The 22,513-nt window shown below is 42.3% G+C and overlaps 1 protein-coding gene across 5 annotated transcripts in view; it reads left to right on the top strand.

Moving 5' to 3' along the window:
* Positions 1-22,513, top strand: part of GLI3 (GLI family zinc finger 3) — a 238,411-nt gene that overhangs the window by 5,950 nt on the left and 209,948 nt on the right. For all 5 annotated transcript variants that reach the window (XM_083468761.1, XM_083468758.1, XM_083468759.1 and 2 more), the window contains exon 2: positions 19,490-19,652. In XM_083468761.1, coding sequence (XP_083324887.1) covers positions 19,529-19,652 — 124 coding nt within the window. In that variant the 5' untranslated portion in view covers positions 19,490-19,528. The remainder of the gene's footprint in view (positions 1-19,489; positions 19,653-22,513) is intronic.

The following is a 22,513-nucleotide window of genomic DNA, read 5'->3' as shown; positions in this document are numbered from 1 at the left end:
TTAGCGTAAGAGTGGCTTGTTAAAAGAAGGAAAATACCTATATCATTGTTCAACAACATGTGTCAAGTTATTCCCAAGGGAAGTTGAGCCAATTTTGTGCTTAAAGGTTATTCAGTGAATGAAATTGTGAAAGCCCATTTGTCAAGGTACTGCGTGGTTTCTCTTAGTTTTCAACCCCCAAATTCATTGTCTTCCTGGCCCAGTCATTAGTCATCAGTGTATTAGCAATGCCTTCAGGCAATGCTGCCCAGCAGTACTTCTTCACACTACTCTAGCTCTCAAAGTGCACTCTGCCGACTTGCAGAATTACTGCACTGATTTCCACTTGGCTAGGTTTTGAGGTAAGTCCCCTCCCTGCCTCCTCCCCGCTCTCTAAGCCCCTGCTTGCTTTCAGAGTCTCGCTTTCTGCAGAGACTTGGAGGTGTGTGTAGATCTGGGAAGGGTGAGGATTTTTCTTAAGGACGTCGTTGTTATGGTATGAACAATACGTAACCATTACACTATTTTCAGACTGCAAGTAGATTGCTAAACTGAGGGTTTCTGTGTTCTCTCAAGAGTTTCATAATTGCTCAATACTATATTCCATTGTGAGCATTGTTTTAAGAATTAGTCTCAGTATTAAAATACAGTAATTGTTTTTAGCCTACATGCTTACTCAAAAGTAAGTTGAGCTTGGTGCAGTAATAAGTCTTCTTAAGACCGCAGCCCTTCCATGCACTTGCTTGGAAGTACGTGCCATTTCTGTGATGTAAATCGCTTGGGTTTATTCTGCACTCCTAGGCACCCTTCCTAACTTAATCAGTAATTAACTTGGCCATGTAGGATGGTGTGGCTTGACCTTTTCAAATGTGTAAGGTTTTTCACAAATGTGCATTCTTGGAAGGCGAAGATGGAATTTTGTGATTCTTGGGGAGCGGATTCAAAAGTACCTTCTGTTGCAGCAAAACAGAGCTGCTTTCTAGTCCCTTCTCCCCTGGCATTGCAGGAAGAGGGGGGGAAAGCTAAAATGTTCAGATACCTGTTTTACAACAAGGCGCAAGTGCAAAGCCTGAAATGAAGTTTAAAAGTTGGAAGGAAGGGCTTTATAAAGTGTGCATATTTACAATTGGAGTTCTTCTTGGGGCATGAAGCTTGTCATTCCTTTTACTGGAAAGGTGAAACATCTGGCTTTGCTTAGAAGGTGAAAGACAGAATTCCTGGAGTTGAACCCCACGACTCTTAACAAGATCTTCCGAGAAGCCTTTGCTTAACATCTTGATTGGTAAAAGGTGGGGTGCTGGGGCCTGTTATTTAAATGACCCAAATTGAAACGATAAGTGCTCATGCATATAGTATTAAAATTGCCGCTGAATGCCAGAGACTACTTTTTGTGGCTATATTCTTCATTCAGCTCCATTGCACGACGCTGATAGATTTAAATTTCATTGCAATTGGGATTGATGCCATAAAACAATACATCATTGAGAATGGAAAACAAGCCACGATAAAGTCCTTGTGCCATTGGGATTCAGCAGTTGGCAGCATAGGAAAAGGGAGTATCTGTGCCAACCTACAGCTGTAGTGTTGTTGTTGTTGTTGTTGTTGTTTGAAAAGGTGAAAGCAAGACACAAAGCAAAAAAGGGAGAAAACCCCCCAACACTGCTGGTATTGTGTTTTATTTATTGTTGTGGGGCAGGGGAGAGCCCCAAAGGACCTCTATCACTGTCACCTCTTTCCACCAGAAAACCTCACCGCAAGCATTCCCATTGCTTATAACAATATCAGTTGAAGATGTCTTCAGACTTGCTATGATCACAGCAAGATATGCTGATTGTCCTCTTCTGGGGCATATTCTCATGCTTCTGAGTGACCAGTAGAATAAAAGGCATGCGTCTTCAAAGGGTTTCTGCATGTGCTTACCGGTATGTTACACAGGGGAATGTGAACGGTGACCTGGAATAAAAAATGTACTTCATCCACGCTTTTTCCTCCCGAAATATAGGGTGCATCTTTTCCTCCCTACATAAATGCTTATGGCAAATTCTCTCTCCTCTCCCCTTCCTCTCTCCTAATGGAATTCGTGAATATACCACAGTATAGCAAAACAGCAGAGCTTTGGACTAGTTTGTCTGGATTCTTCAGTAAACTTGCAATGATTTAGAAGGTGCAAAAACAGTTTTCTGTAGTTGTCAGGTACACTGTGCTATCAGTGCCAAATACAATTTACGAGATCAGACAGGTGTGTGTCTTCCCTCCCCACTCTGCCTTCTCCCCCCAACTTTGATTAGATACAAGATTTATGAATTTATGGGACAATTGGAAGAAGTAATTCAAAAGGAATCCAAAGGCTTCAAGAATTGTAGAGTTGGAAGGGCTTCCAGTGGTCCTACATAGTCCATCACAGTCTAGGGATCCCCATCCAACCTCTGCTTAAAAACCTCCAGTGAAGGAGAGTCCACTACCACTAGGCTGGTTTTGTTTTGCAGTTCTATGTAATTCTGTGAGATTCTCATTGCCTTCCCCTGTACTTGCAGAAGAATGCAGATCACACAACCTTACAAGCTTGCATTTTGCATGTTGGCAAGTTGCTAGTGATTTCAGTGGCATGTACACAATATATCAGGATGCTGAGTTCTTAAACAGTTGTTGAATTTCTACTTGCAGCAGGAATTGCGGAACTGAGTCTCAAATGAGAATCTGCAATAGAGTACTTTTTTATTTTAGTGCTGAGTTTCAGCTCTTGAAATAATAAATTAAAGTTCCTATTAAGTATTTGGCTCTGTCTCTTTTTATTCTGGTGCTGTGGAAGTAGAGTGCATGTGATCTATGAGCAAATGCAGAAGCACCGAGTAGACTATAAAACCAGATGAAGAGACTTTCCTAGAAGCAGATGCTGCTCTGAGCTAAGTTTCATCTGTTAGGAGCTACGCTAGGCTCATAAACAGCCTCTTGAAAACTTGCCTACGGTACTTTCTGCCACCAGACAACTAAGCAGGGAAGGTCACTCACTATCTTAAACTTACATAGCTATGTATGAGTAGGCAGGCTAGTAAAAAAATGTATGACAAACTTTTAGGGGCTTCTTTGCAAAACGGAATTGGAGCATTAGATCATTTTAATTTGTTTCCTGCTTGGCAGGGGGTTGGACTCGATGGCCCTTGTGGTCTCTTCCAACTCTAGGATTCTGTGATTCTGTGATTCTGTAATTTGGTCAGCTTGGCCAGTTTGTTTATTATTTATACAGTGGTGCCTCTGGTTACATACTTAATTCATTCCAGAGGTCCGTACTTAACCTGAAACTGTTCTTAACCTGAGGTACCACTTTAGCTAATGGGGCCTTGTGCTGTCACTGTGCCACCGGCGCATGGTTTATGTTCTCATCCTGAGGTAAAGTTCTTAACCTGAGGTACTACTCGTTAGCGGAGTTTGTAACCTGAGGTACCACTGTACTTTTATACTGGGGTGGTCAATCGTTTTGCGGCCTTTGGGCACATTTGCAAATGGGATAAGCTGTTGTGGACACCTCACACCCACCCACCCACACGCACTGCACCCAAGCCTCTGGAACTCGCTCCCCGGAGAAGCCAGACTGGCTCCCTCCTCCTTGTCTTTTCACGGAAGACGTTCTTGTTCCAACTGGCTTTGGCACCTGACTGCTTTTAATGAGAGAGCAGGTGCTGTGCTGTTTTACTGTGATTATCTGTATGCTTTTAATAGAGCTTTTATATTTATATACAGGCACCTCACTTATGTGAGGCTTATGTTCCTGGCCCTCGTGCATATAAGTGAAATCACGTAAACAGGGAGTGCCTTATAAGCACCTTTAAACATCCTCTCTACTGCCCTCTCTCCAGACCAAAAATACCTTATCCGAACATATCCATAACTAGAATTAAAACTCTGGGGTGTGTGTATGTCTCCTCGCAAGTCACAAGGACTTTCCAGCTCTTTATTTATTTCCTGGTGCCACACATATATGCAGATGTGTGCAAGTCAATCACACTTAAGTGTGTGTGTGTGTGTGTGTGTGCGGAGGGAAACACTTGTATAGCTTTAATTCTGTTAATGTTTAATTGTTTTTTATTGATTGTTTCCTCCCTCTGTGCTTTTAGCTGCTCCTATTTTACCTGTAAGCCACATTAAGTTAAGCTGCAATAGAAAGCTTTCCAGTCTGATTTCAGAGGGAGAGGGTGACGCTTTTGGCCCTGTATGGGGGGCGTAGGGTTCGCCCACAGGTGCCGCGTTGGCAACCTTTGTCTTACACTGCCTGTCCAGCTCTCTTCTCTAGGAGCCTCTGGCCCAGCGCTAGTCACAAATAGTTCCAGGTGTGCAGCAGGTGAAAACGTGGCTGCAAAGGACAAACCAGGAGCTGAAAGGCATTCCTGATTCTTCCCTGGCAAATGGGGATTGCTGACAGGGCCGATCAGCTGGTGGCACCATCTTTTTTGAAGTGGCCCTTTCAGCACCAATAAAAGTGTGAGGAGGAGGATGGTTTTTCCCAGCACCTGTTAAAAGTTACTCTGCCTCTGCATGTGGAAGTCCCTACTAATAGCCATTGGTAGGTCTATGTTAATGAATTTGGCCATCTCTGCATGTTGGTGTAGTGAAATCTAAGTTGTGTGAAGAACTATTGCATTCTTTATTGTCAGCTTTCATTGCATGCCTCCCCCCCCCCATGCTCTGGTATCATGAAAGATGGATAAAATGGTTGCTGTATTTATTTATTATTGCCATACCATTTGTAGTTTTATGAGCCTCTCATGTCTTCCCCATGGCTACCTTTTTATTTCCTTGTTAAATTCCCAAATGCTTCAGCTTTTGTAGCCTTTACCGCATCTTTTCCTGCTTTTTAAAAATCATTTATACCACTATTTTGATGTTTGTGGGATACTGTTTAATAAAAACTTGTGAGATGGCACAGGCTGGAATTTGGTCCATAGAAGTTTCCTGGAATCCAGACGTGATTCCATCTAATGAAGTCTTCTAAAACTTTTCTGTAATGACTAACTGAGGAATGTCTCACTTCTCCATCTTCTGAAGAGATGAATTATACTAAAAGAATTCCAGCAAATTATACCCAATTTTTAGAATGAACAATTAACAGCCAAGTTAAAATACTCTATTCCCCAAAAGAAATAGAATGAGAAGCACTGGGTATGTACTTTAAATCTAGATTATTAATATTGGGGCAATCCCATCTGTGGTAGTTCAGATTTATGGGATAGGATACAAATTAGGGAGAATTTCTGTGTGTTTGTGTGAATCTTCATCTGTTTGTTGTCTGGTTCAGAGAGATATACAGGACTCTAAAATACTTTCATCTAGCAATTAATTGCAGCTGGAAGGAGTAGCGCATAACACTCTGTAATCCTGATATCACTCCCAGTTACCCTGTGAGGTAAGTCATTGTTTTTCCCATAACACTGATAGAACCTGGAAGGTGATGATTTAACAGGGGTACCCAGTTAATTCATGTCTGAACAGGGATCTGAACCTTTTTTCTTTTCTTTTTTCTTTTTAAAAGGCTTTGAGGGCCACTTCACACATTACATGGAGATGAGGTCAGGTCAACAGGGACCTACAGCTTGTTGCAGCTGAGCACAGGGCCTTTGCATTTTCATGCCTTAAATCAACAGTGGGCCGTCTACCAGCTTGCACATCTAATTTGTTTTTTACGAGAATCTGAGCTCCACCAGTTAGAGCCTGGTGCAAAGGACTTACACATCAAAATAAGGAATTATGAGACCCAAATTTATTCTGAGTTGCAGAACTGAACAGAACTCACAATTTTTCCACTCATAAATCCATTCCTGGTTACCCTTCTCTTTCTTCATTTCAGCAGGAGGGGAGTTATTTTGTTGTTGCTATTGTTAAACAATTTGAAGTAAAAAAATACTTGCAAATCACCCAGAAATCTAGCAGTAGATACAGCTCTATCTTCTGCCTGCCTGTGCTTTAGAATACAATGTGTATTTAGAAGACAGCACTTAGCCCTGATTCTTTTGCGGGGAGTGCTTTGAGGTGCTTCCTATGCAGAAATGTATCTGAAGAATGCTGTATTGGAAATGGAAGTTTGTGGAAAATATTTCTTGTCTGAAGTCAAGAATAGAGTTGTTATTCTTGTGAGGAAAAATGCACTATCCCTAGTTTTCACTCAAAAAAATTGTTGTGCAGCAGAGTTGGGGTACCTGTATTCTGAAGGATGGGAGTTTTTAGCTGAAATGCAATGTTCCTCTTCAGTGTGCTTGGGGGGGGGGGGAGGACTTAAAGTTCAGTGGTAGAACATGCTCTAGTCATTCATTCACTGCATCTGCAGCCCTTTCTTACCCTGAGGAGCTCAGGGTGGCATATGCGGTTCCTTGCCCCCTTTTATCTTCACAAGAACTCATTCTAGTAGATTTGGCTGAGAAGTAGTGACTGGTCCAGGGTCACCCAATGAGAATAATTAGTGGGCTGTGATTTGAACCCTGGTCTCCTTGATCTTCCTGAAGCCTGGCTCTCTTTAGAAGCTTCTAGGTTCAATCCATAGCATTGCCAGTTAAAGGATCTCAGGCTGCAAGACTGGAATCTGCACGAAACCTTGGCGAGGCACTGCATATAGGACTAGGTGGAACACTAGCTTGGCTTGGCATACAGCAGCTTCACCTGCTGCTTTCTCCAGGGTAAGGAGCTGTTGATTGGTTTGGTTTGCACATCATGCTAATCCCAACAATGTCTTTGTGCAAATTTGTGAGCACATGGCTGTTTTGCTCCTTTCCGTTTGTTCCACTGCTGTGCTGAGCTAAGCCATAGTTTGGCTTGGCAAGTTGCCTGACCTTGGGCTCATGGTTTAGCTCTCCCAGAAAAACCATGAGCTGTAAACCTGAGGGCATACTTGGGTTGCAGCTCGTGGTTATTCTCGAGAGCGTTAAACCATGAGCTCAGGTTTGGAAGTCTTGCTAAGTCAAGCCGCAGCTTGGCTCAGCAGAATGACTGGGAGCAGCAAAGCAGCTGCAATCTCTCCTGAAGCACGCATCTTTGCGCCACAAGCCGTGCTTTGATGTAGCCTGTCATGCAGGCCAGGCCATTGTGCCAGTCACTTTTTCCTTTTCATATCCAGTTTAGCTTTCTCTTGGGAGAAACTAGACAATCTTCCATCTCTGTTCTCTTTGTGCCCTGTTTCCTTCTGTGCTTGATCTGCTTCTCCCTCCTCCATTCAGCACCCTACTTTTGTTGTATGCATTGCAGCACACACATACTGGCCTCATGGGGATAGTGCGACATTTTGAAAAAACCCAAATTGCTAAGGAAAGTTTCTCTCTCTAAGTGGAATGTATTTGTTGATAAAGCTTGCTGTTTTCACCTAATAAATGGAGTTAAAAATCTTTGTGGTGTCTGTGACACATTTTTATTTGCAGGCATGGGAAGCCTTGTCCTGGAGTGATAAGTTGTGACCAGCACATAGCAGAGTATTTTCAGTGTCTTTAAAATTGTGCCATAGTTTATGGACCATCCTCTGCTCAGAAAAAGTCACTGTGGATCTGCAGAAATTATTGTTAAATGTTTTTGAGGGCTTTGGGTTTTAAACATGCCCAGCGCAAGCTTGTATGAATCTAAATAAAATAGCACTTGTTTTAAATTGTCTTGTGTGCGTTCTGAATGGATCTGATAACGACGGAGCTTTCTTTATTCTTAAATATTCCCAAGGAATGGAGTAGCAAATTTTGATACAACTGATAAAGGCCGCTTTATGCTTGAAAGAAGCTGTAATTTTCTGATTGTTCTACATGCTACCCCTTGTGTCTTTTCACTTTTACATGGTTTTGCTCTGTTGAGACAGATCCCTGAAGATTGCCTCCACTAGCTTAGATCAAAGTGGTGCATATGAACACCCCAAATACCCAGAGTCATTTCTGAAAAAATTAAACATCCTGTCTTTGCTTGCACACTGATCAGGGCACTCTAGATGCTGATAGCAATCAGCATAAACTTTCCCTACTGCTGATGTAATGATGATGAATGCGGCAGCACTGTTGCTTCAGACAGCTCTTCGCAGTGGATGCAAACCACTTGTTAATGAATGAAATGCAATTCCAAAGGCATCAAATGGAAACGGAGATCGGAATTTGAAAGAAGGCGATCGGTTAAAAGGGCAAAGACAATAAACCAACAGATGCAGAAAAGTGTGCTTCAAAAGAATTTTTTAATGCCCTTCTTACTTTGGAAACCTTGTAGGGTCAGTGAAGATCAGTAAAGGGGATGGATTTCATCTAAGCTCAGAGGCTGGCCAGGTGGCTTGCATTTTTCTGCACTCCTGAAATTTGCCAACTTGTGAATGCTTCAGGCCAAGACCATTCTTACTGGTCCAAGCAGCTGATGGAGAATGTATGGTCCACATGGCTCATTTCTCACAAGAACTGCTGAGGTGTCATAAGAAAAAAGATACTTGCCCCCCTGTTTGTGCACCATAGCAGGTGCATTAGAATCCATGGAAGAGCCCTAGCTAGCCATTTGAACTTACATAACATGGAGTTTTCTCTCTCTTTTTGCCTGAAAATGACTCTGTACACAGTACTAAGAAGTTCTGAAAATGAAATCACATTTTGTGCTTCTGGGGTTGCATACAAAAGGAACGCTTGCACATATCCTCAATGGTAACAATCCCTCGTTCCTGGTGTGGTCACAGCATTTTGCCAAGACAGAAAGCCAAGACTTGTTTCTGAAAGTGCAAAAGGAGGAAGAGTAGGCATGGCTCCTTGGCAGCTTTCTTCTGCATTTCTGAACACACACAATTCATGCTTTAATTACCCACATGCATTGTTTTTTATTTAACAAAATTTATATATCACTTGCTAGCAGTAAAAGCTCTAAGCGGTTTACAAAAATATTAAAATTATAACTGAAAACAGATGGCAATTAAAAACATTCAGCATTCATTAAAATCAACAGTAACGAAGATTTTAATATATTAGCATCCATGTGTCTGGATAGGCTTGCCCTAAGCAGAAACCTTTTCAGTGGGTGCCAAAAAGAGCCGACAGACAGGGAGTTCCAATGTGTAGGGGCTGCCACACTAAGATCATTTTCTTACATCTGTGGCCTGAGTAGTATGTGGCACCTCAAACCGTGCCAGTTTTGCAGATTGAAGTGGTTGAGTGGGCACACATGGGGTAAAGTGATCCTGCAAGTAAACCCATCCCAAGCTATATACCAGTAGTCCCACCCCAGACATCCCATCTTCTCTTTCAAGGGAAGTGCAGTGCTGTCTAGAGCAGGCACTGGACCAGTTTAAAGGCCATGGGAACCACTGATCCACAGAGTCTCTGTCTTGACAGGATTCAAGCTCAGCTTATTTTCACTTATCTATCCCACCTCTTCATCCAGACACTGGTCCAGGCCCCACTTGGCCTTTCCCGGTTTAGATGTTATGGAGAAACAGAGTTAAGTGTCATCAGTGTACTGGTGGCACTTTGTCCCCAGACTCCTAGTGTCTGCTCCCCATGGCTTCAAATAGATGTTAAATAGCATTAGGGATATAACAGTGCTCCACAGCACTGCGTAGCCTAACTGCCAGGGGATTGAAAAGCACTCTCCCAATGTTACTTTCTGGACTCGGTCTCATAGGGAGGACCGGAACCACTGTAGCAGAGTGCCAATTCCCATTCTATTTGTCCTGGAGGATACTGTGGTCAGTGGTATTGAAAGGTGTAGAGAGAGCAAGAACGCACTGCCACAGTCCTTCTCGATGTAAAGAGCACCCATCTGGTCAACCAGGGGTGACTCAGTTCCATGGGCAGGACTGAACCCCAGTTGGAATGGATTTAAATAATCAGAGTCGTCTAAGAACGCTTGCAGCTGCCCCACCACATCTGGCTACCATATTCCCCCAAATTTGCAAGTGGTTAGTAGTTACTCCTGTCCCAGCAGTCCAGGACTGCTTTCTTTGGGAGTGATCTCACCACCTCCTCATGCAAGGAAGTCTTACACTTTCTCTGGGCCCAGTCACTCAACCCCCCCCCCGCCTAATGCAATAAGCCACACGGGACAGGGAGCAAGAGGGCATGTGGTCGGGTGTATAGGTCCCAGTAGCTTGCCACACCACCCCTTTCATGTAGCTTGGAGCTAGGGAGGAGGGCAGTAGCTTGCCCCATGGCTGCACTTGGAGAAGCGCTGAAGCTCAGGGATACCACGCACATTCTCCATAGGAGAGGGTCAGAGTCAACGATGGCCACCTTAAGCCAAAATTTGTGGATCCCTGAAAGTACAACTTATAGATGCATGCAGAATAATAATAATAATAATAATAATAATAATAATAATAATTTATTATTTGTACCCTGCCCATCTGGCTGGGTTTCCCTAGCCACTCTGGGCGGCTTCCATAGAAACCAAAAAACACTAAAATATCATACATTAAAAACTTCCCTGAACAGGGCTGCCTTAAGATGTCTTCTGAATGTCAGGTAGTTGTTTATCGCTTTGACATCTGCTGGAAGGGCGTTCCACAGGGCGGGCGCCACTACCGAGAAGGCCCTCTGCCTGGTTCCCTGTAGCTTTGCTTCTTGCAATGAGGGAACCGCCAGAAGGCCCTCGGCGCTGGACCTCAGCGGCCGGGCAGAACGATGGGGGTGGAGACGCTCCCTCAGAATGAAATGCCTTAGCTGTATAGTAATACACAGATGTAACAAGTAGTATTTTTTGCATTGTTTATTATTTTTGTATCCATTCAAATGAGTCACCCATTTTCCTTTTTTCAGAGATCGTGGTCTGACAACTTGCCTGTATCATCATTCCAGTAACCACAAAGTGGTGCAAGCTTGCATGTTGGCGCTTTGAGAAGCAGAGGTGCACCTGCAGGCAGGTTGCTGGCCTGAGAGGGATTAGCTTGAAAGTGGGGCTCAGATTAATTTGCTGAATGGGCTCAAGCCTGCGGGAAAATCGCAAAAGAATCAGGCATGGTTGAATGGGAAAAGACCATGACTGTTTGCTTTCACAGAGGAATGTTTATCCCTCTGTTTTACCTATGAAAGTTCAGGGTTGTGCGTTTTTCTCCTGGCTGCCATCATTCTCATGCATATGTAGGCAAGGGACAGTAACTTAAAACCCTAGCGCCCCAGTCTTTGAAATAACGGTTCAGATTCAGTTCTCAATAAACTCTCAACTTTTTCTTATCATATGCAACAATTGAATACAGAATTCCGCCCCAGCTGTTCTCTGTTTTTTCTTCCCCTCTGTATCTTCGTTTTATTTTTTTGCTTTTATTCTCATTTATTACACAAATCATTTTTATTGTATTTTATATGTGCTTGTGTTGATAATTTTGTTTAAAAATCTAAAAAAAATAATAAAAGCAAGGTTAACTCTGAAAGATGAACGTGTGGCATTGAAAGAAGGAAAGAAGTACCAGGGAGGTACTGATTCGAAATTTCAAATGTAAAGAGAAGCAATGTCATCTTCCTCCCCACCATCATTCTGCAAAATTTGATAGATTATGTGTTATGGGGGGGGGGGGTAATACCTTTGCTTTTGGTTCCTTAGTTGTTATGTAAATAATCGTTACTTCAGCAGCCTTGAAAAACAGATAGACTTACTGCTACTGTGATTTAAGAGGAGGATTGTTCAGATATCTATTATCCTGATACGTATGTGTTCCAATCATTCCTGCTTTTCTGGTATCATCATTGTCTCTGTTTTTACCCTATTTTGTCTTTTAGGAAGGCTTTTGGATGCCTTGTCATTTTTTGGTTAGTGTGAGTTGCTAAATATTTGCCATTCTTCACATTCTGCCCCTTGACTTGGGTCTCTGGAAGTGAACACTGAGCTTTGGGATAGTAGATGCTTCTTGTTGGTACTGCACTTGCATGCAAATACATGCAAATCAGCACTAAAACACCATGCATAGGAAAGTCTGCCATTTCACATGCTGGATTTGGAGAAGTTGGTCTTGACAACACAGCATTATAGAATAGTTGTCCAGTATGCCATTACTGAAAAGAATAGATTCCCTGTTTGCGTTTAAATTGGTGCAGGATGAGTTTCTGGACAATAATACAACAGGTTTTTCAGATCCTTCTAGCAATCTGGATCAGGGTTAGGGCATTGTTCATTGGTGTGAGAACTGAGATGCTGAAATATATTAAAGTGCCTCTCTTTTTAACGGTGGCTGTTTACTTGGGTTCAGGGTAAGAGTAGCTATGGATAAGGTAAGATCTATCGTGTTCCTTCATTGAGCAGTTTCTGACATTCTTGCTTTAGGATAAACATTTTTTACTTGCAGGGCAGGATACTTTATGAGTTGCTCCTTGGGTGTGTTCACACTCAGTTGTATCTGGGGAATGTCAAGAGTTTTCTGCAGCCTTTTTTTTTGTTTTTTGGGAGGGAGACGACAGCTTCCATGGCAGGTAATAATATCCTTTGAGAGCTCATCAAAGAGAGGACTTTGAACAGGTCTCCCAGTGACTGGAGGGTGTGTGTATTAAAGGGCTTTAACGAAACAAAACACCCCTACATTGCTCCCTATCCTGCTGCCCCATGGATCTTTTTTGCTCCTTTAAAATTTTGCATTCATTTAAACATTTTGAATTCTTTGAAATCTAGACGTGATGATCAGAATGTATTTAGCAAATCAAGTAGCTTCATCACACCTTTTCATAATGAAATTGAGCATGGAATTTGAAATTCTTTTTGGGAGTATGATTTGAGCACAAGGATCCCAAGCTGCTTCGCCGCCTCTCCCTCCACCCCCCATGGACCTCTGGAGTGGTCAGAGAACACCTCCCCGCCATTTACCTGGGTTAACAAGGCAGCACGGAAACTCTGGATGAAGGAGAGGGGCTTGGAGGAGGCATTGCCTGGGCTTGCCAGTTATTTTAAGGGGCTACAAAATATGCAGCAGGGCCAAGAAACCTGGTTAGAAACTGAGTGGTTCTATACAAATGCAAATAAAACAAAGCAAAAGGGGAGGATGACACTAAAGCATTGCTAAGGCAGTGGACAAAATGCTCTTATCCTTCGCCTATGTGTCTGCAGTGTGGTTCAAACCACAGCTATTCCTGTGAAGCTGAGGTGGGTCATGTAGGACCCTAGTAAGTAATATTGTGGTAGTGAAAACCAAGTATACTGCGTGAGATATTATAAACTGATGTTAAAATCTAAAACCTAGCTAAAAGTAGCCTTAATGTGTTTTAAAGTACTACCGGTGCAGCAACAAAACTGCTAGCACATTTGCAAAGCTAAGCAGGGTCTGGTATGGTTTCAAATTGGATGGGTGACGGCATCTTGAGATTCCCGCATTGGAGGGGGGTTGGACTAGATGAGCCTCAGGGTACCTTCCAAACTCTATGATCCTATGTTTTAACTACCCAAACAATTTTAATGGAACGAAAATTTAATACGTTTTAAATGAGCAAACTGTCCAAAAGTTCATTGATAATACCAATGCCTTTTTTTGCTCATTGGCAGAGATCCTGGATGCCTGAAATGGAGTTATTTTTGTTGAGTGGCTGAATAAACTCCAGTATACATAAATATCAAGACTAAAAATTCAGGGAAGCAGATTCGTGTATTTCAAGGCATTGTCATCTTATTTCATCCGTGAGAATATGTAACCTCTGAAATGGCAACTTAGTTAAAAGGTTGTTGCCTTAAAATTTAAGGTATATGTGGAACTGGGGAATTTTTTTGAAATTGACAAAATCTGGTGCCTTATGGAAAATTTTTCTTACTAAAATAAACGAGTGATTCATAGTTGGGAGATGTAGTGAGACCAGTCATGTGATTCATGTTTTGCAGGACTGTACAGTCTACGACTGTATGATTTATGATTACAAACACACAAATATAAAACCAACTGAATGGGAGACAAGCTTTGTATGTGCAGGCTTCTGTTCATATGGGTGGTTTTTCGAAATGTTCAAACTCTCACCTATATTCTGAAATGGTTATTGCCTAGCAAATGGAGCTGTAGCCCAAAGCCTCTGGTGAGCACCAGCCTGATGACGGCTACTCTCTTAGGCAAGTTGAAAGAACTCATAAAAGAAAGTGGGTGAGAGTTTCCAACGGTAGACTTCACACTGCTTAACAGCAGTGTACACAATTCATTCGAACTGTCTCATGCAATCAAACAGGTGACATTAGACTGGACAAACTTTGAAAATTGAAGTTTCCTTTTAAGGGGAAGTTAGGTGAGTTGTTTTATAAAGTAAACTTTTGGATTTCTTGATCCTCAAGCTACGTGCAGCTGAGCATTCCCCGTTAAAGAGCTGGGTGATTTGATGGCAAACTTTTGTCTATAACTGGCCATTGTCAGAAAATATGTGTTGTGAATGTGCTGCAGCATAGCTGTTGGTCGCATCTTTGAATGTGGAAATGGTGAGATAGGAATTAGAGGGTGTGCCTACATTTTGTGGCAGCGGTTTGTAGAGCAGTTCATTATCCCAGCCAAAGAAGCCTAGAAATTGTTCTATAAAATAAACAGAATTGTAAAACAAAAATAAAATAAATAAAGCCTCAAAATGCTGCTGTTTCCATAGTTCTTTGGAGAAAGGTGTGAAAGTTAAATCAGTTTTAGAGTGGTTTTTAACCACTGCGGATGCGTACAGTACAGTTGGTGTGATCCTGTGAACCCATTTGGCAAAGCTCGTGGTGCCACCTTTGTCTTTCAGGTGCCTCAGAGATAACCCTCAATATTCTCACATTATGTGGATGCTTTGTGTGTGCATGGAGAATTCGTTCTCCCTTTGCATTTCTTTTTATCTCATATAAAATAACAACATTTAAACTGTGTTTCTTTACTGTCATAGACAAGGATGGCGGGGGGGGGGGGAGAAAACGTGAATGGTTTTGGAGATCATCAGATCTCAGGCATTTCTCTACTTCGACTCACCAATAGCATTTTTCTTCTTTGAAGCCTGCCTTATTGTTCCAATATTTGACACTAAAGTCAAAGCCCTAATTTGCTTCTACGTATGACTGTTTCCCCAAGACCTAACTGCTTCAGCCCTCTGGACAGGCTGGGAGAAAGCTGGATTTAAGGTTTCACTCCCTCCCATAGTGAAAATTCCATGTTCTGGTCCAGTTTTAATTTGCATGGTAGATTCCTAATTTATTGTTAATAAATGTAAATTGCCTCAAGCACTGAACTAGCTAGATGAATGCAAAGCACTGCTTTTCTTAATAAAAAAGTTTGTGGTCCATGTGTCAATTATCAGACTAAGCAGAACTTGTAAGTACAATGGTTCTCAGTGTGCAGCTGGCCTCTCTAGAGAGATGCAAAATAAAGCCAAGGGAAGCATGCGTTTTCTCTGGCCCTCACGTGTGTGACTCGCAGGGTAGATTTGATTTAAATCATATCATATCGATTTAAATCACTAGTCAGTAAGACTTGATTTAAATCATATATTTTTTTAACAGAAAGACTCATTCTTGCTGGTGTAATCTTAATATTTACAATTGGGAAGAAGGGCTTGGAACCTGTGAACTCTTATTAGTTGACTGGCAAGCCCTTCAAGGTCTCGCCAAGGACTTACAGATCCCAGTTACTATTTCCTCCACCACCCCAGTGGATTTGCGTCTACATCCAGGTGCCTATTCTGTACAGTTAAGTGTGAGTGCAGTGGCTGGAACCCAGTGGGATTGGGAAGAGTTTGCCAGCCCTGAAGAGCCTTCAGCACTTGCCTCAAGTCTGAGTTGCACAGACATGCAACTGACTTGAACAATTATTACACAAAGATCCCAAGACTTTTGGAGTATTCTGCTCACAAGGTTGCACTTTCATTTTTACTGCTTCACACTTAGCTACTTGTGCAGATCTATTCCACTCCAAACCATCTATTCATTGAACCGCTTGGAACCTAGCATTTAAGAGGTAAGGGGGTTGATATAAATTTGCAAAGGCACAATGGGATTAAGGTTTTTCCTCAACTCTGTATGTTTATTTTGTAACATTTTTCCTGTGAAGAAAAGGCATGTTATCTTTGCAGACACAAATTCACACTTTGGAGAACTGCAAAAACAAGCATCTGTGATAATATCTTCTTCTTAGAAAAACTGCCCCAAATAATCTTACACAAACCTCTCGAAGAGCATGACATTGTGAATGGATTAATGGAATTCATTTACCAAAATTTTTAAACATTGCATATAAAGCCTCATTCTTCATAATTAAAAATAAATTCTTATTTCCTGATGAATAGCCTTTGGACTATAATGTAACATAAATAGAAAACTATCCTTAGAAAGATTTTTTTTCTCCAAAAGCATGTTATTTTAAAAAATCCAATTTAAATAAAAAAATCTGATTTAAATAAATAAAATGGATTTTTTAATTTTTTTTTTACAAAATCATTGATTTTTATCCACCCTGGTGTCCCGGTTGGCCGGGAGCTAGAGGTCAATGTAAGGCTTTGGAAAAGACTGATCTAAAACTTCTCTTCCAATTATGCTAGGGTGTTTTTGTTTTTAAACAAACTTGTGTGGAGTTTTGTCTGTGGAGGAGCATTCAGAAGTGGGGGGAAAAACTTGTGTTGATTAATTCTTGCATTAAATAGTTTGCATATTCTTCTTGCCCTTTCCAGCATGTATCTGTGCTGTAGCAGACAGAGATATCATCTAAGCTGATAACCAGGGAAGGGTCCCAGTGTAGCCACGCTTGCCTTATGTGGCAGAAGATGGGGTGACTTGCTTTCCTGACTAGTTTATTATGTTAATTGTTATAAACAGCACCAGCTGTTTATCCTGGCACTGTCCCTGGGGAATTACTGATTAGCCAAGGTTGCAGGTTCAATCCCTGTATGGCACAGCTGCAGATTTCTGCATTGCAGGAAGTTGGACTAGATGACCCTGAGGGTCCCTTCCAACTCTGCAATTCTGTGATTCTAAGTGTTTCACTTCCTGCGTGATGTACAATACCTGAGCAGACTTTAACCATTTCCTAGATGGAGTTGTGCTGCCAATGACAATTGCGTTGAGGTTGGAAAGTAAGTACTCCAGGCTGCTTTGTGGCTGCTTGGTGTGTGAACTCTTGAGTAGACCAGTTGGCAAGGAGATGCAGAAGGGCTCTAGCCGACTAGGATGTATTCCACTCTGCCACCGAGAGTTCATTTGCAAGGAGCTGAGGGCACAGATGAAGATATAATAATTAGAGACATCTGTATCCCTCAGAGTGAAAAGTGATGGAAACTAGTGCAAGTCCTAGATTGGGTAGGGAACTGGACTGGGGCAGTCTGCTGGATCTTTATCTCCCCCTCCCACCATGGGCCAATTTAGACAGGTGGATGGGGCCACCCATTTCTGCTTGTATAGTTCGAAATTGAACTGTGCAAGCAAAGTCAAAGCCTGCAAAGTGTCAACCGCCAGATGATTATTGGGTTTTGCGGAGAACTATGCAGCAGGCTTCTCAAGCCCCGGTGATCAGCTGGTAGTTGGAGCTTGAGAACCAGATGCACAGTGACTTGTGGGTGCTGCCAGTCAGCAGACTTCCTTTTAGCACTGCCACACCGTTATGGTCTGTATGAGGTCCGGTGGGCCTGGTTTGGTTGAAATAGCCTCGAGGGACAAATGGGGAGATCTGATGGGCCTATTTAGGTCCATGGGCTAGATGTTCCCCACCGTTGGCTTAGAAGGTCTGGTGGTATAACTTAAGCCTTCATCTTGTGTGTCTGAGTCTGTGTGTGAGTTAGACAGAGCTCGTAAAATGCAGCTAATTTTGTTGCTTGCTGTCGTGTTTTTTTAAAAGCAAGCAACATGTCATGGTGGCAGCGTGGAATGGTTAGGGTGTAATGTTCAGGATTTTCCTATATTGTAATGGTTCCAAGCCCATGATTATGTTCTGTAAAGCTTACTTGAACAGATTGCCGTGTGTTGCTTACCGAGAGGATGTGGTGGAGGGCAGGTTGGTGTGATGCAAACCCAGAAGCAGGAGTACATGAACCTCCCTTCCCCTCTTGGGAAGCCACAGTGACCCACCTGCCTGGTCCACGTATAGGTGGTAGTTTGCTGTTATTTCACAGCTGCACAGAGAATTCTCTGAATTTATAATGTGTGGATGCTGGGACTCCAGAAAGAAGGAGGAGCAGATTTAAAAAGGATGAATTGCAAGCAGCAACAAATGACCCCAAAACTAGATGGTGAGAGGGAGGAAAACATTATTTGTTACCTTTGGTGACTTTCATTTCAGGGTTGTTAAGAGAAAGAGATTTCATGGTTACTAGCAATCATGCTCCCCCACCCCCCTCTGGTTTTTCACAGGTGTGCTGCACTAATAACCCTTTTCCGAGTTACATTTCTAAAATAGACAAAACGAACTGTTTACATGATCAACCTTGAAGATATAATTCACTGCAGTTTCACTGGACTGATGTAAATGCTGAAGTTTAAATATTTGGATTTACAGTCACATGGATGATCAGTTCAGCTCCTGCTGTATAATTCCAGGCTAGGATGACATCGGTGGAAGGGAAGTGTTGGCTTTCTACCAGAAATCTCAGTGGGCACAATGTGTGTGTGTGTGTGTCTGTGTGTCTGTGAACATAACCAAGCTTCCTGTAAAATTTTGAGTTCCTTCCATGCTGCTTGGAAGTAAATTCTAATGGATATAAGTTACTTGTTTCTGTGTAGCACATTGAGGATGGCAGACTTAGAAAATGGAGTTAGTGTTGGATATGGCTTTCGGACACCTGAGTTTGAATCTCCACCCAGTCATCTTGTGTCTTCTTCTTGGCTACTGGTCTTCATCAGATGGGATGGGGCCTAATACTGTGTCACAACGGCAGCACTATCACTATTCAGATATATGGAAGAAATTTAAGAAGTTTGTCCCCAAGTGCAACCAAAAACTTGGTTGTGGGTCTGAATGGTGGGGAGTCTGTGATGGTGGAGAGATTCTGTGGCGGAGCAACTGCAAGATGGTAGGTGGGGTGTTCCTTGCTTTCCCCTTCTGTGACAATCCGTGAGAGGCAACAAACTGTTCCAGCTCCAGGGCTGGTGTAGTTTAGGACCTGTGGGGGCATGTTGGGGGAACGAGGGGACTTAGAATTCTGTGTCTTCTTGGCTGCCCCTGGAAGCCCCCTGAAGCCCCCTGTTTTGACTTCAGTGCCAGTAGGACACACTCTCTCTCTCTCTCTCTCCCCCCCCCCTCCCGAGCTTCTGGGAGCTTCTGGCCGTGCGAGTGCCGTTCTATCAGCAGACCTCTTTCCCCACCGTCAGAGTGGCACATGCGCAATATCCAATGGTCTTTCCACAGTTTTAGAATTGCAACTTAAGTGAAATAAATTAAGATAGCTTATTGATCTTGTGCTAGTTGTACGCTTTCACAACCCAACTACCTCCCAAGGTTGTTAGCTTCTTGGAGGAAGAATGAGGTACAAAAGTGATAAATTAAAGTTGATTTGTTGAGCTTTGTGATATGTTCTGTAGCTTACTAGTGTCGATACGCAGCATCCTCTGGGTGAGAAATGTGGCTGAGTTTCTGTTTGGGCTCTTCACCCCCTTCTGCTCCTGTTTTGAAGTTTTATGGTTTTATTGTTTTATTCAGGTATTAGTGTGGAGAGAGCTGAAGTAATGAGAAGTCATCATGGAAGCCCAGTCCCATAGCTCTACCACGGGTGAGAAGAAAAAAGTTGAGAATCCTATAGTGAAATGCTCCACTCGAACAGATGTCAGTGAGAAAGCCGTTGCCTCCAGCACAACATCCAATGGTGAGTAACAGCAGGGATTTACTAGCAGCCAAACCTGCAGTAATTTAATGTGTGCTGCATTCCTTGTGAATTGAGCTTTTGCACCTGGATTCAGCATTCATTCTGAGATAAGGCTAAAGCCAGCTAGCAGGCAGAGGAGATGGGAATGGGAACGTGCACGTGCGCATATATACACACACACATAGAGACAGAGAGACAGAAAGAGACCCCTTTTCTGGTACCAAACCTTGTATTTTTCTCCAAATTATCTAATTTGAACTGTAAATAGTGATGTTATTTATTATGGAAGTTCCTGTTGTGGCTTTTTGGAAAAGAATTGTGATTAGCTTGGAAAGTATGCAAATGCCTTGTGGTTTACGTTGGAAATTGTTTACCCTAATTAGATACAGTGGTACCTCAGGTTACATACGCTTCAGGTTAAATACGCTTCAGGTTACAGACTCTGCTAACCCAGAAATATTACCTCGAGTTAAGAATTTTGCTTCCGGATAAGAACAGAAATCGCGCTCCGGCGGCGCGGCAGCAGCAGGAGGCCCCATTAGCTAAAGTGGTGCTTCAGGTTAAGTACAGTTTCAGGTTAAGAGCGGACCTCCAGAACAAATTAAGCACTTAACCCGAGGTACCACTGTAATTGGTTAGTGCAAGAGAGACAAAAGTGACCTTGTCAAAAATTAACGTCTTTCTTTCTTTCTTTCTTTCTTTCTTTCTTTCTTTCTTTCTTTCTTTCTTTCTTCTCTTGTTGTAAACATCCTCTCTTCAAAATCTCATGGATTTCTTTAACCACTCACTGTGACACAGTTAACTTATAAAGAAAACATGCTCTTTTAAAGAAATGTAAATATATAGTTTGCAGAAATTTACTTGGTTCCCTCTAGAGTGCCTTTGCTCGTTTGGTAATTTGACATGCACATTGACGAAGCTTTCCCTTTCCCCCCACTTCCCGATTAAATTGAAAAGGACTAAGGTCATTGTTCAAAACCTCTGTTGTAGCGACTGAACCACCTTTGCTTCACAAAATAGTAAGAAGAAAGGAAGGAAAAAAGAATGACTTCTGTCGGAGGTGTAGTTTTAGAAGTAAACGTAGCAGCTCACTCTCTGATCTAGTGTCCTATGATTTTCTTGAGGGTTCCTATCAGATCTCTGAATATCATTTAAAACTATACAGGATAAGTTAGGTGCCTCCACTCACCTGTAATATGCCACAATAATATGTATTCTTCTTCTTACTTGCTGAATGGTGCAATATTGTAATGCTTACTTGAGACTGATAATGAACCAGTTTTTTGTTTTGTTTTGTACTATCCCTGTCTGTCTTTTATATTGTGTATCAACTGAATCAAATGTTTATGCAAATAATAAAACTTGTGGAAGATTTCTTGAAAAATATGTGGCTGATGCAATGGATAGGCAGTACTGCAGCTACACTGTGTGAAATTGGTAAGATGACACACAGCAGTGCTTCTCATCCTGGTGGTTAGATGTGTCTCCAGAAAAGTAAAGTGGACCTGAAACTCATACCCTTTGTATTGATCCTTGGCAGTCCTGTGGACCAGCAGTGATGATCACAGATCACAGAAACACCCCCTTGGTCAGGGTCATTTAGTCCAGCCCCTTCCAGTGCAGGAATCCTGCCGATAGTCATCCCTGGGTGGTCTTGAACCACCAACCTTCTGATTAACAGTCAGATGCACTGACCCATCGTGCCACATTGAAGCTCCATTCCTGTATATTGGAAGCTGTATGTTTTGAAGCCCTACAGATGTGCAGAACGTCATGTTGGTAGCACCAGTGGATGGTCGGGTGGCCCCTGTTCCTTTCATGGCATGTTCACAGAGCAGTGGAGCAAATGACAGTTATACCATGTGTGCTACTTACAACGTAAGTAACAGAAGTCCGGTGGCACTTTAGAGAACAATAGTTAGTGTGGCATACCTTTGTGGGCCTAGTTCAGTCTTCCTCAACCTCTGCCCTCCAGATGTTTTTGGCCCACAACTCCCATGATCCCTAGCCAGCAGGACCAGTTGTCAGGGATGATGGGAATTGTAGTCTCAAAATATTTGGAGGGCCGAGGTTGAGGAAGCCTGGCCTAGTTCATCATTTGCAACTACAGAATGAAAATATGCAAGCTCTCAAGAAACGTGTTCAGTGTTGTATTTTTCTTCTGCTAGAATCAAGTATGCTTGATTCAGTTTTATTTACATAAATCACATTCATGTTCTGGCCCTATGCATGCACCAAACAAGCAGAAGTGGCTCTAAATAAACTAAAGGGGGCTTTCTGCTTCCACAGTGACCTGTGTAGGAGCTCCAGTTGTACTCATATATCTTGAGTATGTTACTTCTAACCTTGGTGGTGTATCATGCATACATTCCTAATAATTCTTAGTATTTGCACGGAGTGTTCAAAGTGTTTATATACATTCTATCAGTAATCCTTACAATTCTTGTAAGATAAGCCAGTTAGATATTGCAGGTAGGAATGGCAGGGGGGGGTTTGGAACTGAGAGAGCGATGGTTTATTACCTGAGTCGCCAGTGGCTGGGATGCATTTTGAATTGGGGAGTCAAAGCCACTATTTATTTATTCAATAAAATTCATATACTGCTTGATAGTAAGAAACCTCAATGTGGTTTACAAAACGATAAAAAAAAAATTGGGGGGGAAACCCACAACCATACTTTAAAACTTTGCCAAATGCAAATGCAGTATGCTAACTGCAGGAAACAGTAGCCTGCAGCGTCAAGTTAATAAACAAGGATGGAGCACTTGTACAGAAAGAAATAAACAGATATGTCTGATAGGAACTTGAATGAGGGAAAGTTCACATGGTGCTTTTCGTTAAGGTAAAGTCACCACAGAATG

This window comes from Podarcis liolepis (genome assembly GCF_965112155.1).
Source record: "Podarcis liolepis genome assembly, chromosome: 12".
NCBI classification, from domain to species: Eukaryota; Metazoa; Chordata; class Lepidosauria; order Squamata; family Lacertidae; genus Podarcis; species Podarcis liolepis.
This window is presented reverse-complemented; position numbering and strand designations above follow the sequence as displayed.